Genomic DNA, 19,995 nt, shown 5'->3' on the forward strand with positions numbered 1-19,995 from the left:
CTTTAGCACGGCATCTCTTTAGCACGGGGTGACACTTTAGCACGGCGTCACTTTAGCACGGAGTGACACTTTAGCACGGGATGACACTTTAGCACGGAGTGTCACTTTAGCACGGCTTCACTTTAGCACGGGGTGATACTTTAACACGGAGTGTAACTTTATCACTGATTGATTCTTTTGCACAAAATGATTCTTAAGCACGGAGTGACACTTAAGTAGAATGATCAAATTAAGTTTGTTTACTTATATATTTGTGTTAACAACTGTTCTTTCACCCTATTTTTTTAATAGTCGGTAAGTTTATGTTGTTAAATTTTTTAGACCTTACATTTAAATTATGTTCAAATTTTTTTTAATAAAAAGCTTAAAATAAATAAATACTGCAACGGCTTTGCGTCGATTAGCGGGGAAAATTACTTTTCTTTTTGTTGGGTTCATTTTATTGTACTGTTTTGGCAGTAACTTGTTGCCGTTGTTATGAGCTCATTTTGGCTGTGATTTTGCACAGTTAACTTGACGCCATTATTATCTTGCTCAGTTGTTCAAGAATTTAGTTTAAACGAAACTTTTGTGTTCTGTTTCTTTGATTCGGTATTTCGATTAGTTGGCATTCATGTTCTTTAGTTTTTTATCATCTTTATGTTTCGCAGTTTATTAATTGTAAATACACCATTTCCTTGACTCGATTTTATTACAACTAGTCTAAATTTAAATAGTTAACTGTTTTTTAAATCCTTTTTAATAAACAATAGTTCGTTTAGCACCTATAAAATATTAAGTTAATAGTAAAAGTTTAATTTGGATTTAATACATCGACTTTATTAACATGTCAACTTAATTTAAAAGTAACTTAAGAAACCATCTAAGACCTATCTTATAATAACGTGTTAAGTCAGTTAAACGCTAAACCCGCATATATAAAAGTAACAATATCGGCAGATGGTAAAATGCAAACATGAGTACAAACACTTTTGAAACAATCGGCTTAAAATAATCAAATAAAAATTTTACTGATCAAACTTCAAATTGTACTATTTCTTAAAATATAAAAGAATAGAAAACCTAAATAGACAGAGAAAATTTTAAAATAGTTTTATTTACTTTTGTTGCAGTCTATATATAAATTTTACACATTTACACTTTTATTTAACGTATTTACTAATATACTAGTATTTATTAGTTGCTAGGTACTTTTGTTGCTAGGTTTAAACAAGTAGTTTTACGTTTAAAGTATGATAGTAAATATTTAAATACGTTAGTTAAAATATCTTAATAAAATGATTTGATAGAATTCTTAAAATTATTTTTGTATTGTTATTATTAAGTTGAGGTTTGCCATAGAGTAACTAGTGTAATTCTATATTAAATACAAAGTTTTAGTTGAAGCTTTAACTTGAAACATATAAAAGCTTGTAGTATTATGTTGTATAGTTTATTTTCATATTTTTCAACATAACATATAAGCATAAACAAATGTGTCATTCCATGCTAAAATGACGCCGTGCTAAAGTGACGCCGTGCTAAAGTGTCATCCCGTGCTAAAGTGTCACCCCGTGCTTAAGTGACGCCGTGCTAAAGTGTCACCCGTGCTAAAGTGTCACACCGTGCTAAAGTGACACCGTGCTAAAGTGACGCCGTGCTAAAGTGACGCCGTGCTAAAGTGTCACCCCGTGCTAAAGTGTCACACCGTGCTAAAGTGTCACCCCGTGCTAAAGTGTCACACCGTGCTTAAGTGTCACACCGTGCTAAAGTGTCACCCCGTGCTAAAGTGTCACACCGTGCTTAAGTGTCACACCGTGCTAAAGTGTCACACCGTGCTAAAGTGTCATCCCGTGCTAAAGTGTCACACCGTGCTAAAGTGTCACCCGTGCTTTTCTGACCCGTTCCCTGCCACAAGTTGTGTACAAGCATTTAAAACAGGGTTTCCCAAACTTTTTTCATAAGACCCCCTAAACAGAAATTAAAAAATCTATGGCCCATTCCAGCAAGATTACTCAAAAAACTACCATTAAAACCGCCTAGGACCTTTTTTTTGCTCTTCGTCATCAAATCCAGAACATCTAGTGTAAAACTATGACCTCATGGCTTTCCTGTGACCCCTTTGCTGTTCATGGCCCCAAGGAGACTACCTGGCCCACTTTGGGAAAGCCTGATTTAAAAGAATGAAATATCAGCAAATGAACTGATAATGGTAATTGTTAGGATTGTTTCCAAGATGACGATTCAATTGGGTTATCAAAATCTTGGTATCTTTTGAAAAGAGTTTTTTTTAAATTAGTTATATTTTTTGATAAAAAATTAATAAGATGAAGACTTTGTCGGATCTACAAGTTCGTGGTGCTATTTTGATTAGAGTCTCTTTTGAATTTACTAAAAATTTTTCTAAACTAAAATCAGTAAAGGTTAGAGTAAATTTTTATAGTAGCATTAAAACAGAAAATACTAGATTTTTTTTATGTTTATGTCTGATAAACTACTTGATTTTCTCAAAAAAAGTTGTTACACTGTACATATTATATACTTATTTCTGATAAGTCACTATGAAAATAGAGAAGATTTGCACAATAAATTGTAGACGTCAAAATGTACCTGAACAAAATATGATTTTCCTGAGACAAATGTTTTACTAGATTAAAAAATGTGATATAGACTGACATTTTATTAGCTTGCAAGTTTTAGCACGCACAAAAATAAACTTAACTTAAATCAAGCTTTGCTCTTTTTAATATAGAAAATAATTAAAAATAAACTCAAATTTACCTTTAAATAAAATAAAAAAACTTTTTCATTAACATTTTTTTGAACAAAAGGAAGAACAAATATACAATGAACCACTTAATTAAGTATATAAAGTGCATTTTTACAAATAAAAATAATTGGCATAAATATATACTATAAAAAATAAATATGAAAACAGACTATACAGTGTTAGAGCTTAGGTTTAACAAATTAACACTGTTCATTTTAAGAAAACATCAGGAAATATTAACAGTCTATAAAATAATGTGTAGTTTCAGGAACATATCAATAAAAAAATCAAACAACCTGTAAAATAATGAGTAGTTACAGGAACATTTCAATAAACAATTTGTAAAACAATGTGTAGTTTCAGAAACATTTTAATAAATATTTAAAACAAACTGTAAAATAGTGCGCAGTTTCAGGAATGTATCCGCAACTTTTTTCTTCTTTTGTTGTTCTTGCATTGGAAACTATTGTCGACCTCTGGTAATTGGGCACTTTTATTTCTGTGTTAACGTTTTTTTAAAGTTGGTTTTTAAATAATATTGTTAGTGCAAATTAAAAAAAAAATTACTATCAGGTTTCGGTGCAAAAATAAAAGTTACGACCTTATCTGGTATCATAAAATTATAAGTTAGTTTTTACTAGAGTTTAACCTTATTTTATATACAAATAATAATAGACAAAACTTTAAACTGAAAATATATAGTAAACCTGGGTCAAACGTTGGACAGTAAACAAAATTATCAACTAAAATAAAAATTATCAAAACTGGACGTTTCAATGGTCTGCAGAGTATGGAGAAAATTTTAAAAATAAAAGCATCGAAGTGTTTAAGGTAAAAAAGCTATTTAATATCCAAGTATAAAAAAATCTAGATGCTCTCAACAAAAACCGTTGTACAACTTTATCTATTGATGCCTGATAAAAGAAAAAAAAAACAGTTTTGGGTACAAAATTAATCATATCTACTGGTAGATTTTATATGCTTTTGTTTTTATTAACACATCATACTTAATTTCAACGTTTTAAATAGACGAATGTTTAATTTTTACTTTAAGTAATGGCCAAAGCGGGAGGGGTCCGACATTTTCTTTAGCAAAATTAACTTTGGCTTTTATATGAAAGCTTTAAATACAAACTACAAGCCTGTTTTATAGATTTCAAAATACTCTTTAACTTTTGATATATTGTAACTTTAATACAAAGTTTCCGATACAAACGTATGGACCACAAATTTTTCGGGGTCAATTTTCTCGGAAATTTAAAAATTCACTAAAAATCTATCTCCTCCTTCATTTTTCAAGCAATCTTCTTCAAACTTTCAGGAAATGTTTCTTATATTTATAGGAAAAAACGTTACTTTAGAATTTTAATAATGTAAAAAATTAAAATTTTATCACAAAAAAAAAATTAATAAAAAAAAAAAATTACAAATTTTTTTTTAATTCCAAAGTAACGTTTTTTTGTTATTGTATAAAAATTAGACAGTGAAAGTTTGAAGAAGATTGTTTGAAAAATGTAGGAGGAGATAGATTTAAAATAAAATATTCTTTTTTCGCTATTTTAGTTTTCCCTTTCCATAAGGAACCTATTATGCGGCCCGACTTTGACTAGTCATATCATTTATTAGAAAATTAAAAATAATTTGAACCCCCCTATGGCCTTACTAAATGTCTAGTTTCTATCGAAGTTACTTTTTACATGTTATTAGCTTAGCTTATAAAAAAAATCATGGAAAATAACGATGACCGAATACAGTAAAATAATTTTAAAATGTAGAGTTTTTTTGCAATTAGATGAATTAAAAAAAGTCAATAAATTAGTTTAGTCTAGGAAAATATCGGTAACAACTTTTTGAAGTAAAAACTATTTCGACAAAAAAAATTAAGTTTTTTATTATAAATTATAGTAATTAAAACAATGAAATGAATTTTTTAATGAAATTTGTTTTAAAAATGTTAGTTTCAAAAAGTATATAATTGTAATTAATGTAAACACAGGAAAATCTTAAAATTGAAAAGCCATAAATAAGAAAGACATTTATAGAATTTTAAGTGTTTTTGTATACTTATATCTCTCTCAACATTCAATTAAAACAATTTTGTTTAATTATATTTTATAATACGAAGTATAATGTAATCTGATTAAAAATCTTTTTCCAATCTGGGACATGGTAAGTTTTGAGAAAAACTTTGACTTAAAAACAATCAAATTAGAATCATAAGCTTTTAGTTTAGCGATTCTCAAAAACAAACTGACCAGAAAAAAAACCGTTAAAAAAAACTATTTTAGATAAAAAATAGCTTCTAGAACAAAACGTCCGGGATGTCAAAAATATTTCTAATTTTTACCTAGTAAATAATAAAATTAAGTAAAAAGTTAAAACAATATTACTTGTTAAAAAAACAGAAGAATATATTTTTGTAGTCTAACTTAGAAAACTAAAACTTGAGTAAAAGGTTATAAACAGTATTAAGTACCAATAATCAATTTAAAACAAACCTGAAGGGGCATTGAGACCAATTTGTCTATCAGGTGGAAAAACATCAGTTGGTATTATCAAATTGTATTTTTTCAATAAATCATTGTCAAGACAGTCTCTGAATGAAGATTGTACTGCAACAAAAAAAAATTAAAATTATTTTTGGATCAATAAGATTGTATTTGTCAAATAACTCATTATCAAAAAATCCCTAAATGAGGTTTTTACTAAAATATAATATATACAAACAATAAAAACATTTTAGATAAAAAACATTTAATTTTTTAATAATTCTAACGGTATCCAAATAATGATTGCCCTAAAAAGCTGAATAATATGTTAGAAAATATTACTATTAACCAAGCGAATAAAAAAATTGACATATTTAGAAAAAATAACACATTGTACTTCTTCAATTAAACATTATATATACTGAAACGGCTGTTGAGCTGAATTGTTATAGCTGGTTCAACAGGCGTTACTTAAATGAAAGATTAGCTACTTTAAAGTGAACACAATAAATAATAAAATAAAAAAGCAGTCAAATTATTATAGATTAAAATAAAATCACTTCTTGACTGTTCAACTATCTATAAAATAAATAAAAAATGATAAGTATAGTTAAAACAAAATAAAAAATAACAGATTTCATTAAAGGAAGGACGTTTGAATAGTTCCCTGTACAAATATTTTGTTACTTCAGCAATATCAATTATAAAAATATTAAAATAGTTAAAAACATTAACAAAACTCTCAAGTGCATTGATAGTTAATGTTCGTATATTCTACATGATAAATCTCAGTCTTGACAAAGTTCGAAATGAAGATTGTGCTAATATATAAAAAATTATATAGTACCTTAAAGTTTGTAAATATAATTAAAAAATATGATTATCTTTTATAAATGAATATTTAAGTACTCTTATAAACTATAAGTTTTTTACTACATTTACATTGAAATGCAATAATATATAGTAGTTATGTGCTTTGAATCATATTTGCAAAAAATTCCAGGTGAACTTCTTAACAAAAACCGCTTCACTGCGAGAATAGTTTGTGTTTCTAAGTCAGGTTTCCCAAATTTGCTTATTCACTGATTTACTAATTAACGCCCTCCAAAAAAGTTCCTGAAGGAGCGATATAACTACCTTAGCAAACTCTAGCCTAAGTTCTTAATCTAGAGGTGATACCGCACTGGTAGTTTTTATTTTCTTTAAATTTAGCCACTCTGTTAATATTGTTATTACATGTTGAAAAATATGTCAGTCATTTTGGTTTATAATAACTTGAGTGTAATTAATACCCTTTATTACAGCATGAAAATACATGTATCTAGTGTAAATTAGTAAACTTTCTCAAATTTATGCAGCCGTTTTGGTTTGTGCTGCTTATTTGAAATAATCTTTAAAGTTAATTTTATTAGATAAAGCAAACATAGAGGTCAGTATAAAAAGTAATTTTTCAACATAAAAAAAAGAAATAATCAAAAGCTTTAATTTATGTCTGCAAAGGGTTGAAAAATGTAAGAAATACAACTTTTATATGTGTAGCATGTTTTCAATTTTATCTAAGTAAAGCCAAAAAGTTATGTAAAAGTAAATACAGATGAAATTTGAAAATATAGTAAAACTAAGGACATGTACTCAACAAAGCTACTGAAAAGTGTCTGTCCCAAACTATTTAAAATAACAAAAAATAAGCATCAATATGAATCTGCTTGGAGGTATTCAAACTAATTTGCAAAACATAAAAAATAACAACGTTGTATAAAACAAACTTGCACACGTTTTTAAGTAAACATTTATAAAATATACAACACTAAAACAAACAATATTAACTTATCCTGAGGTAGTCCTCATACATACTTAAACAGATTTAGCCGTTTGATTTTTATATTTTTAATGACCGTCAAAAAAAACTTGTTGATAGTCCAGGCTTTATGTATACCTAATTAAATAAAAGTCAAGATAAGTTTGAATTTTAATTTTCAAGAACTTTAGGCCACAGGAAGTGTAAATTGTTTTTTACAAGTTGATTTATTCTGAAGATTTTTGTCCAAGCTATAGGAAACTTTCTACGTCTTTACAGAACTCAAGGTGTTATTTTAGAGTTATAAGCGTACTTTACCTTCAGTCAGCGCAGGCTTCGCTGGCTCGGTCATGTTCTGAGGATGGGTGCTGAGCGAATCTCAAAGTATCTGTTGTATAGCGAGTTGGTCGTTGGCAAATGCAACCGAGGTCGTCCAAAATTACGTTTTAAGGAGTTTGCAAGCGTGACTAAAAAGCTTGAACATAAAAACTGATAGGTTAGAATTGCTTGCAAATGACTGCGCCAAATGGAGATCTACTGTACACAAACGACTGAAAGAAAGGCAATAAGAATATTTCAAGAAACTAAAGAAGACAAAGAAATGAAAGGCGGAATGTTTTTTTTTTATTTTCTTTTATTTGTACTATTATCTATTTGTTTTATTTATTGCATCACTGTATTTTTTGAATTTATTATCATCATTTATTTTATTCTCTATGCACAATTAAGTATATAGCCGATCCCGGATGACAGTAGGCCTTTTATTTTATTATAAGTGTCAAAGTTGGCGAATTCAAAAGGTTCCTCGTAAAAGCAAAGTTTGTAAATACAGGGTTGCCAAATGTTTTTAGCAAATTTTCCCAAGGACTTTAAAAATTCTTCTAGGTTTTAGGGACTATTTATAGTTTAAAATAAAGTTTAAGGTAAAAAAAACTGTGTTAAATAGTATAATAACATTGAAAAAATGTCTTAAACTTTCTTTAAATGTGTTTTTTATTAAAAAACTGTAGATGACAAAAAAAACTTTATCTATACGATAGATTTTTTGTGTCAAATCGAAATTTACTACTTAATATGTAAAGGTAGTTTAACATTCCAGATTTTTTGGTAATTTTTGTTCAAAATTCCCGGTTTTTTCAAAATTTCTCAAATTCAAGGTTTGTCCAGGTTTTTTTAAGCCTAAATTGTCAAATTCCAGGTTCTTCCAGGATTCCAGGTTTTTTGCCTACCTTGTAAATATACAAAAATAAAAAACACTTTCATTTCAATCTTCATTAATTTATAAGTTCATTCATGAACTATTGTCTTTTAATAAAATATAAATGAAGTTTTATAATTAAAATAAATTGCACTGCTCCAATCCAACTTCAAACACAAGCTTGAATATGAACCCTGTTGACAAGAAGAATTATGTACTTTAATCCCCCATACTGCCAGTCAGTAAAAACTAACATTGGGAGGAAATTCTTAGACCTAATTGAAAAACATTTCAAAACAGAGAGCATGAAAAAGATCTTCAACAGAAGTAATTGCAAAATATCATACTGTTGTATGGATAATGTCAAATCACTAATAAGTAGCAACATAGGAAGATACTAAATAAACTGAATCATAAGAACCAAGAGGATAAAACGTGCAACTGCCGCGACAAAGACTCCTGCCCCTTAAGTGGCAAATGCTTGCAGGGGAATTTTGTTTATAAGGCGACGATTACCAGTCAGATCGAAACAAAAGAATACATAGGATCCACAGGAGGCCAGTTCAAAAAGAGATGGTATGCGCACATTAGTGACATTAAGAATGAAAATAACAAGGGAACAGAGCTTTCCAAGTACATTTGGAGACTAAAAAACAATAACACTTGCTACGATTTAAGATGGAGCATAATGTATAAGATCAGAGAAATAAAGAATATAGGTAAAATCTGTAAGACTTGCAATTTGGAAAAAATAGAAGTAGCACTTGCTAATAAGAAACAAATTTTAAACAAAATACAAGAGCTCTTCTACACCTGCCCGCACTTTAGGAAATTTTATTTTAAAACTTAGCGTATTTAATCCTTTTATCACTTATTTCTATTTTTGTTATTACTTGTACCCTCATTTGTTAAGCGCCATTTTGTTTTGTGTTTTTATAAGCTAAATCCAAATTTATATAGAATAAATCATCTATTGTAAGTATAAATCATATTTAAAATTTATAAAGTCTTTTTCATTATTACAAAACTTTTAATTTTGTTAACTAATTATCTAGTAATAACACTATACATTTTTTTAAATTTAGTTTGAATTCAATTATAATTTATAATTTTTTGCATTATTGAATTTTTTTTAAGTTGTCCATCGTCTTATGTTTATTTAATTTTGCAGGCCTGAAGATCCCTTACGGGAGAAACATTGTTGCCTTTGTAAATAAATAAATTTAAAAATTAAGTTTTATAACTTTAAAAAGCTTTATTATCTTCCAAAGTTCGTTTTTTTTTTGTAATTTTTGGGCCATGAAAAAATTTAACATGTTATTATTTATCTAATAAAGAAATATTTCTATAACTTTTAGTCTCTAGCTCAAAATATGAAATTTTAATTAACTTTTAAGTTTTAGAGAAAATTGACTAGAAAACAGTTATGGTGCATACATTTATTTGTATTTGAAGCTTTTTGCAAAACAGTGACAAATTTTTTTCTTTTTCATTAAATTACTTCAAATTCAATGCTCATACTTTAATTTTTTGTATAAATTTAGTAATATTTTTTGAAAAATACCTTGACTACACTATTGGCTTAAGTGTAACAAATATCACAAAATTCAAGGTTAGCCAGTAACTTTTACAAAGCTGATAAACAGTTTTAAATTTTTTAATTGGGAAGGCGTAAGGAAAAATAATTATTAATATACATTAACAACTTACTTGGAGGCAATCCAAGTTTTAAATACTTTTCAACTCCCATTTTTCCAGCTGCCTTCTTTAAATTCTTTTTATCTTGCTTCTCTGCTCTTATTCTCGCCTGCATAATTATCACAAATTAGTTAAACTAAAAAACTTTGTCATTTAAGTTAAAAAATTGAATATGTACATTTTTGAATGTTTTACGAAAAAATTATATAAAAAAAGTGTTCGAACATTTAGAAACCTAAACCTTTTAATTAAAAATGTAGTTATAGGCTTTTTTGAAACATGTTATTAAATTATTTGAAAAAAATGACACTATTTTCTCAAGTTTTTGAGCATTATGATTAAATAAGTTTGTATAAAACGAACATTAAAAAACGAAAAATAAAGTTCTACAACAGTGGTCAGCTAACTGTGGCTTGCCAAAAATATCTGGCGACTTAACTTTAAAACAACTAATATTAAAGATGAAAGTATAGCAATATTTTATCTGGATTTTAAGTGCTGCATGTTTCATTTTCATTTAATTACATATTTGATATATGCATTGTAAGTATAAGTGCATACGTATTTTTGTTATTTACTCTAAAACAAGTTTTCTAAAACACTGCGGCCCGTAAAGGGTCTTTACCTTTTAGTGTGGCTTCACAGAATGACTCCGTTCTACACAAAACTGATAAATACCTCAACATCCAAAACAAATAAAAATTTATGTTGCCAAAATAAGCTTAAAATTAAAGAGTATCTCTTTTGCTTTAAAACTATATCTTCAAAAACTAAAACACTTTAATTGATACTTTTAAATAAAATAATATAAATAAACCTCTATGATATGTTGCTCAACTGTGTTATATTCATCAATCAACTTTTTATATTCTTGTTCAGCCTGAAATGATAATAATGATAATGTCAATAATAATGGTATTAAAAAATAATAACAATAATAGTAGTAAAAACTATTATTATTTGAAATTAGGAACAATGGTCGCAGTGAAAATAAACATTTTAAGGTAGTCTAATCTTTGCTAAAAACTAAATACAAAACGGCAACATGATTGAATACGAAAAACCAAAATACTATTTAGTCAAAAACACAACAAATAATTAAAAACAACAGTTGAAGACCGTGATAGTCTCAAGCCTATAACCTTTTATATTGGAAATATTAAAACCTAGCAACGAATATAAACAACTTTAAAAATAAAAAACATTGTGTAATTTAGTAATCTTTACCAAAACTACAAAATAAAACATTTACAAAATAATTAAATTTTAAGTTACTAAACTAAAATGAGACTTTATAACCCTTAAGAATAAATAACACCTTTAAGCTTAAACCAAATAATAATGAAAAAAACTGCAGCAAATATATGTAAATAAAAAAATTTATCAACTTTAATTTTTTTTACAAAAAAAAAGTTTAGTAAAAGTTTTGAAATACACATAAAATGTTACTATACTTGTATACAACAAAAAGTAAAAAGTAGTCTGTTTGTTTTATCGTACAAAATAAAAGACTCTTTAAAGAGCTACCAACAATTTATATCTAACTGTAAATTAAATTATTAGTATCTGGATGGCCACTGTTTTTTCGAGAAATCTCTTCCAAGTTTTCTAAAGTTATTCCAGGTTTTTGAAAGTAGACGTTTTTGTGTCTTTTTTAAATTTATAGTAAGTTTGAAGTAAAAAAACTGTGCTAAGTAGTATAAAAACATTTAAAATATATTTGTAAAGCTATTTTAAATATGTTTTATTATAAAAATAAGTTTGGTAATGGCAACATTTCATCATTTGTATGATTTATTTTTCATGTCAAATCTAAATTTTACTACTTAAAATGCAAAAATTGTTTAAAATTAATGGTTTTTCAGGCTTTTTAGTGATTTTCGTTCAAAATTCCTTGTTTTTTACAAAAATTGTCAAATTCAGGATTTTTTTAGGTTTAGTAGCCACTATGTAGTATAATGTCTATAACTCAAATCAAGCCTCTTTGTGTATAGAAACAAAAGATATTTAAATATTCAAATTGATAATTTCTGTTAGGCAATCAACTACTTGACTATAAAAACAATGAATAAATAAAATTGTTGTAACAAAAGATTTGGTAAGCTAAAATAATATGTTTTCAACTAAAAATGCAAACTATAACTTTATACAAACAATTGTACTAAAAATACTTGTATAATGTTAATCAAAATTAAGAAGATAAAATGATAATTAATAAATAGTCTTATATTTAATTAACTTATATAAAAAGAAACAACAAATAATATTTTTAAATAAATAGTTATTTTATTTTGAAATAATTTTACTTTGTCTTGATCCTTTTCCAGTTGTTTCATGCACTTTCTGTAGTGTTCGTATATAAAAATAGTTGTTTAAGGCTTAACTTAAAATGAGTCACGTATTTAACTACATTTAAACAAAAAAAGAAAATATTTCTATTTAACAAGTTTTATTTTTAATTATTAACTAATAATAAACCTTTTCGAGTTGTTTCATGCACTTTCTGTGGTGATCGCTGGTGCTTCCATGGCTCGACTTGATCAGATTGTCAGTTGTTTCCTTGTCAAACACTTTTCTCGTGTATATTCCCTTGAACACATCTGCTATTATGTGCGATATGTCCTGTAGTAATAATTTATATTTAAATGTTTATGCATTTTTATCAAACCCTGTAACAAAAAAATAAAAAAGTAGTAACTGATATTAAACTTTAAAAATAAACGATCAAAAATTTAAAAATAGCATTTTTATTTAAAAACTCCTACTATTATGCGCAATATATCCTGTTATACTTTTTTTTTTCAATATAAATTAATACAAAACTCAGTAGTTTTATGTTTGATTCTTTCCTTCTGAAAAAGTTTTAGTTGAAATTAGTTATACCTGAGTAAACATCAGGTGTTAATATCCATTGCAAAATTATTTATTAGATGTATTAAAATATTAAAATACTAAATTTTAGAAACTTTGTATAATATTTTAGTTTCAGAAACTAGTTTTTATATTTGGGCAATAAGTTATACTAAAATAAAAATAAAATTAGGTTATTAGGGGGGTCTTATTTTTTTCTACAAACGAGTAGTATTTTGTACAATCTCAGCTAATAAATACTTTTATTACACAACAATGATGCTTGAAAAGAATGCTTTTGATGTACCAACAATCTAAAATAATGAGTTAAATAGTACAAGTATAACCTATAACTAGTACAAGGTAAAAATAATATCTTTTAAAAAACGGATGTTACCCTTCAACTCTTAGCCAGTCTCTTTGAAATTTTTATTGTTAGATTTAAGGGCATAGGGAAGGTGATGGTTGAACACCCTTTTTTGGTTGTTGATCTTATTTTATATAGTTTTTACTAAGCTAAAAAATTCTTTTTACAGATTTAAAAATTTCACAATAGTTTTTGAGATATAGCCGGTCAAAGTCGGACCCAACAATAGGTTCCTTATGGGAGGCGCAAACTAAAACGACAAAAATAGACTATTTCACTAAAAATCTATATTCTTCTACGTTTTTTGAGACAACTACTACAAACTTTCAGGAAATCTTCCTTGATATATTAAAAAAATTCTGTTGGAAGGAATTTGTAAAATATTTAAAAATAAAAATATTATTTAGAAAATAAACAAAAAAAACAGTTTTTTATTTTTTTATTATAAAATTTTTATTTTTAAATTTTTTTAAATTCTGTTCCGATAGAATTTTCTAAATACTGCAAGGAACATTTCCTGAAAATTTGAGATAGTTATCTCAAAAAATATAGGAGGAGATAGATTTTTAGTAATTTCTAGTTATTTGCCGTTTTAGTTTGCGCCTCCCATAAGGATCCTATTGTTGCCTCCGACTTTGATTGGCTATATCTAAAAATTATTTTGAATTTTTTAAATCTGTAAAAAGCATCTTGTAGCTAAGTAAAAACTATAAAAAATAAGATCAAAAACCAAAAAAGGGTGTTTACCCCCCCCCTATGCCCTTAATTAACTAAACTAAATTTAAAAGTTACATGTAAAGTTTTTTTAATTAAAAAAAATAAAACTGAATGAAGGTTTTTTTTTGGAGTTTTGTAATCAAATTTGTTTTCAATTCAACATATGAGGATTGTTAAATGAATATTTCTTGATCATACTATTTTACAAAATTAATAATTTTTAATTATTAGCTGAGTAAAAAAAAAAGTTTAAAACTTTATTGTTTTTATACTCTGAGAAAACTTACACTGTAAAAAAATACACTGTCTATGTGTATGTTTACAAAATTAAAAATAATTAAGAACTATATTTTCTGAAGAGAAGGACTATTAATTCTAAGCTTAGTCTTTTTTGAACAACATCAAATTTGAATTTTGTAAAAAGTACCTTGCTGAGGCAATAAGCATACTTAGATGAAAAAATTTCTTTAAGTTATATTGTATTTTTAAAAATATCCACAATGGTGCCTAAAGAAAATAATAACTTACTATGTGATTAAAACCTATTGAAATGTTTTTTAAAACTTCTTAAACTTCAAAAAACAAAAAAAATCAAAGATTAAAACAAAATTTTTCCAATTACTATTGTTTTTGTCAATCCAAAAAAGTTATTTTTTTATACTGCTAACAAAACGTTTATTTTTTAGTTTAAGAAAGCATGAAGTTAGAAACTTTAAACACTTTTAACTCAAAGCTTGATAAAAGTACAGTACTTAAGGACATAAAACTAGTTTACTTCAATAATTACACATAAAAACTCAAACAAAAAATGTTATAAAAAATTATTAACAAAAATTTAAGACAAACTAAAACAAAAAAACTAAACCTAAACCAAGTTGGTCGTAATTATTCTTTTAGTTAAGTGTAAAAGTTTTAATGTAGAAACCTAATTTCGAAAAAAAATAAACACCTTAAATTAACTTTTATTAACTTGTGTAAAAACTGTTGAAAAAAGATTTGTTATATTATAATTAGATGTGTAATATTATTAAAACCAAAACTTGATAATCAAAGAACTTTACAATTTGAAAATTTAAAAGAATGTTAAGAATAGTTTAGCACAAAAATTTATTATGCAAAAACAAAACCACCATTGTTATTTGGAGAATTAGTATAAACATTGTTAAAATTAAAAGTTAGTAAAGTTTAAATAAAATAAAAACATAAAGCTGCTTTAATTTATCTGATTACAAATACAATAAAAGCTACAAATAATTTACAAATATACATTTCTCAAAAAAAAAAAAATGATTGTTTAAATTTTCTCTACCCATATTTAACTGTTTTAATTTAATAAGGTATAAAAATTAAATTTAATGTCAAAATAACTTAAAGTTTTAACTCAAGTAACACTTTAGCAGCAAATGAAACTTTTGATGATTTTATACCTTAACTACAACATATCATTATGTATTGAATAACATATAAAAGTAATAAAAACAATCAAAATAACCTGAGCAGCATGTGATGATGGACTTGCAGCAAGTAAATGAGGTTCCAACGGACTCTTTGAACTCAAATCACAAACTTTTTCCATTTACTTATTCATTCAATATATAAAACAAGTCTGAAATTTAAATTTATGCTGAATGATTTTAAATAAAACTTTAAACCTTTATTAACTGTTTATCAGTCGTTCATTTGCACAGTTTTATTTTGTTTAGCTTATAAGGCCATATAGTAGTTCATTTGCACAGTTTTATTTTGTTTAGCTTATAAGGCCATATAGTAATTTTTTAAAGTTAGTCTTACATTTTACATTAATAAATAAGCTATTTAGTTTTGTATTCAATATTAAGTAACTTTTGAGACATAAGCAATCAAAGTTGGATAGTTCATTAAATACTTTATTATTATTATTATTATTATTATTATTATTATTATTATTATTATTATTATTATTATTATTATTATTATATTGTTTATTGTGCAATGTTGGACTCAGGCATCAAAACCTGAGCCACTTAAACAGGACACACAAAAAGAGAAAAAGAAAATAAACTTATATTCAAAACTTTAAGATAAATTATACATATATATATACAAACGTAATTTAAATGGAAACACAAAATTAAACACAATATGATAAACAAATGAACTAAATTGAAAATTCAGTTCAAAAAATTCAAATTTATATATTACTTAGTACACACAGTAAAGAAGTTTGTCTTAAATCATGGCTTATAAAACAATATTCATAACTACAAAATATATAAGTAAACTAATAGTTTGTAGGGGGGAGGCGTAGGGAAACGAATATTTTTCCTTTTGTTACAGTGGAAAATTAGTTAATTTTACTGGTATTTATCGTATTTAAGTCAAATCTTTTTAGCTTTAAACGAAATTGTTCTACCCTCTCACAAGATACTATATCCTGAGGTAGTCTGTTCCACATAGCTTTTGCTCTGTGAAAAAATGCGCCTTGCCACTGACTGTTTTGAAAATCATGTTTACATTTTATTTTCAAATTATTTCCTCTTAGTTGATATTTATTTTGGGAAAAATTAAAAAACTGGTTAAAAAAACTTTTATATTTGCCATTGATAATTTTGTAAAGAATTAATAAATCAAATTCCCATCTTCTATATTCCAGTGATTTCAATCTAAATTTAATCATTCTATCATTATATGACGTGTAAGATATGTTGCAACGATTACAAATATGACGGGTAAAACTCCTTTGCACAGATTCAATTTTGTTAATATCCTTTTTTAAATGGGGTGACCAAATTTGGGTACTAAACTCAAGTTTAGGGCGAACGTATGTTTTAAATAGTTTTGTCAGAATTGAAGCAGAATTAGTTTTAAAACTTTTCAATATTTGATAACATGTAGTTTTTGCAATCTTATATAAATAGTTGATATGTTCATTCCATTTCAAATCTTTGGAAATATAAATTCCTAAATCTTTAAAAACTTTAATTTCTGGTAACTTGATGTTATTGATTAAGAGGTCAGTTGGAGAAGATTCTTTTTTGTTAATGGTTAGAATTTTACATTTGCTAGGATTTAAGTTTAGTTTTCTTGTTTTTAACCATATGTAAATATTATCTAAAGATAGTTGTAATGAAGTATTTGACTGACTAAAGATTTTGGCATCATCTGCAAATAAGCTTAACTCACTTTTAATATCAATGTTTGAACAAATATCATTAATATAAATTAAAAAGAGAAGGGGACCAACTACACCAACTTGTGGTACTCCACTGTAGATTGTTAAAGAGTCAGAAAGCGTATTATTGATGAGTACTCTTTGTGATCTATTATTTAAAAAGTTATCAAACCAATCAATTAAGCTTTCATGTAGCCCATATTGATTTAAAGTTTTTAATAATCTTTTGTGTGATACTGAATCAAAGGCTTTTTGAATATCCGTATAAACTACTTTAGTAAATTCATTTTTGAGATAAGGAACTAACCAAGAATGTAAGCATGTTAACAGTTGAATGGTTGATGAGCGGTTTGGAACAAAACCAAACTGTTTGTTAGTTAATAGTTTGTTATCAAAGAGGTGATTGAGAATTTTTACAGATACAATATGTTCATAAATTCTTGAAAAGCCACTTGTTAGAGATATTGGTCTGTAATTTAATGCATCGTGTATATTACCTATCTTGTGCACAGGAATAATAAAAGATGTTTTCCATTGTTTAGGAACATCAGATAGTTCTAGAGAGCAATTAAATATTAATGAAAGTGGAAATATTATTGATTGGATAACATGCTTGATATAATAGGGTGGAATGTTTTCTGGCGTTCTTATGATTTTATCTTTTAAGTGGTTAATTGAACTTATAATGTCTTCATAGGTTATGAAAAAATTTTGCATCTTACTACAATTCTTTTGGGGTAGCTTAAAAGACTGGTAACTCTCGTCTTTTTTAAAAACTTTTTGAAAATTTATGTTAAAAAGTGTTGCTATTTCAAAATCTGAGGTTACTGTTTTGTTTTTATCATTATCATATAAGAGATGTATGGAATTATTTAACTTAAGTTTAGATTTCACGTAGCTATAAAACTTTTTTAAATTTGGGTTTTTGCAGAATTTGTTTTCATATTCAAAGTTGTATTTTTTAACAGCTAATTGATATTCTTTAGACTTGTTTTTGTATTTTATCAAAAGTGATTTATTTGTCTTACTTTTTTTGTATAGATTCGCTTTTTCTTTTAATAACTTTTTAATATGAGATGGATATTTTTTACTTTTGTTATTTTTAGAAAAAATTGGAACAAAAGGTTTGATTGAGATTTGGATTGAGCTGATGAATTGATCGTAGAAATGCTGGAGATTTTCTGAATTTTTAAATAAAGAGGTCCAATTAATTTTTGACAGGAAATCATTGATGCTTTCAAAATCTGCTTTTTTATAGTCATATGAGACTTCTTTAGCAATAGGTACTATTTTATTTTCAATTTTAATTTTTAGTGAAAGCAAGTTATGGTCACAAGTGTTTGTTAATGGAAAATTAGTATAGTTTTTATGGAAAGCAAGAACTAAAAAATCATTTTTATTTCTTATTATTTAATATTATTCTGGAGATTTTTACTAATCAATTGCAATCTTACCCAATCTATTTATTGATAGGTTTTGAAAACTTATACAAAATTAATTTTGCACTTTCTATCAATTTTTTTTTTAACCTGAAAAAAATACATCTTTTTTTTCAGCTTTACACTATCACACCTAAATCTTCTATTTATCTCTTGCAATCAACTATGAAATATTGTGTCAATAGCTTTGTGTAATTTATAATAGTTGAACTACTACAACTAAAAAGTAAAACTTCTCCCATTTGTTGAGATGTTGTTGAACTTGACTATTGACATAAGCTTTCAATTAAAAATACACACAGATAACATAAAAATAATTAAGGCCATAGGGAGATCAAAAATATTTAATAAACTTGATCTAACTTTTTGGTGTATTATCTTTGCTATTAAACAAAATTACTCACTAAAAAATATTCAAAATAACTTCTAAGATATTATCAAGTAACCAAAGTTGATGGTTTGTTGTAAATTTTTTCCTAAAGGCACAAACAAAAAGGCAAAAGAGATTATTTACCTAATTATATACTTTCTTCACTTTTTAATCAATCTTCTTCAAACTTTCACAGTGAGCCCATTACTAGTTATTAAATGTTATTAATACAGATTTCTTTTAAACTCTGAAAAATAATATTCTTTAAAAAAATATAAATTTTTTAAGTAAAATTTTTATCATAAAATGCTATTAAACTAACAAATTTAAAAGTTTTCAAACTATCAACGGAGTAACTTTTGAAAATTTGTGTTATATATCAAAGAAAATAAAGGAGAAGATAAACTTCCAGTGAATTTTCAAGTTTGTGAGAAAATTGACATTGGAAATGTTGAGGGCCTTGTATTTGTATAAAAATTTAAATTTTAAAAATCTAAACAGCTAATTGAAAATGACAACAATGTCATATGAATTATGTTGATTGAAATTTTTGCAGATATATGATATAAATAATGTAAACATTTCAAATTTGAATTTTTTGAGTTTTCCTAAAAGTTTAGCTTGTTGACACTAGTTACAAATTGGCATGAGTAAGAAAACTTAATTGACCATTTTTTTCTTTTGCACTTCACTGTTTATTATTCTACTTAAACTGTTCTTAGCTTTTTTAAATTAATTAAAATATTAGGTATAGAATTATCCACACTTGAAAAAAAATTAAAAAAGCACTTATTTTATCAAACAAAAAAAGTTTATTAAATTGATTTATTTCATTGGATGCAAAAAACAAGATTTAACGAATGAATCAATTGAAGTTGAAAAATCTTTTATTGAAGTTATATCTCAAGAATTCAGACAATTACTAATTTTCACCTTTAAATTTATATTAAAACATCGTTTCTGTAACGTCAAAGTTACTAAAATGACCATCCATGCAAAATTTGTAAGAAATGTAATTATGCTTATAAAAATAAAAGAAAAACATGTTGTATAAATTTAATAACGTTTTAAATTTTAATGGTTAGTCAGATTATTGTTCAGAAGCTAAGAATAGATATAAAACTTATTTATAATTTTTTTATTTTTACAAATAAAGTAAAACTTATGAA

The 19,995-nt window shown here is 26.0% G+C and overlaps 1 protein-coding gene across 1 annotated transcript in view; it reads right to left on the bottom strand.

The window, feature by feature from the left end:
* Positions 1 to 15,456, bottom strand: part of LOC145835854 (deleted in lung and esophageal cancer protein 1-like) — a 70,672-nt gene extending 55,216 nt beyond the window's left edge. Inside the window, exons 1-5 of the mRNA XM_082943597.1 lie at positions 15,359 to 15,456; positions 12,411 to 12,554; positions 9,945 to 10,041; positions 5,248 to 5,361; positions 3,142 to 3,248 (exon numbers count right to left, since the gene is read on the bottom strand). Coding sequence (XP_082799723.1) covers positions 3,142 to 3,248; positions 5,248 to 5,361; positions 9,945 to 10,041; positions 12,411 to 12,554; positions 15,359 to 15,442 — 546 coding nt within the window. The 5' untranslated portion in view covers positions 15,443 to 15,456. The remainder of the gene's footprint in view (positions 1 to 3,141; positions 3,249 to 5,247; positions 5,362 to 9,944; positions 10,042 to 12,410; positions 12,555 to 15,358) is intronic.
* Between the last annotated feature and the right edge of the window lie 4,539 nt (positions 15,457 to 19,995).

Source organism: Thalia democratica, chromosome 1 (genome assembly GCF_965202585.1).
Source record: "Thalia democratica chromosome 1, ktThaDemo2.hap1.1, whole genome shotgun sequence".
NCBI classification, from domain to species: Eukaryota; Metazoa; Chordata; class Thaliacea; order Salpida; family Salpidae; genus Thalia; species Thalia democratica.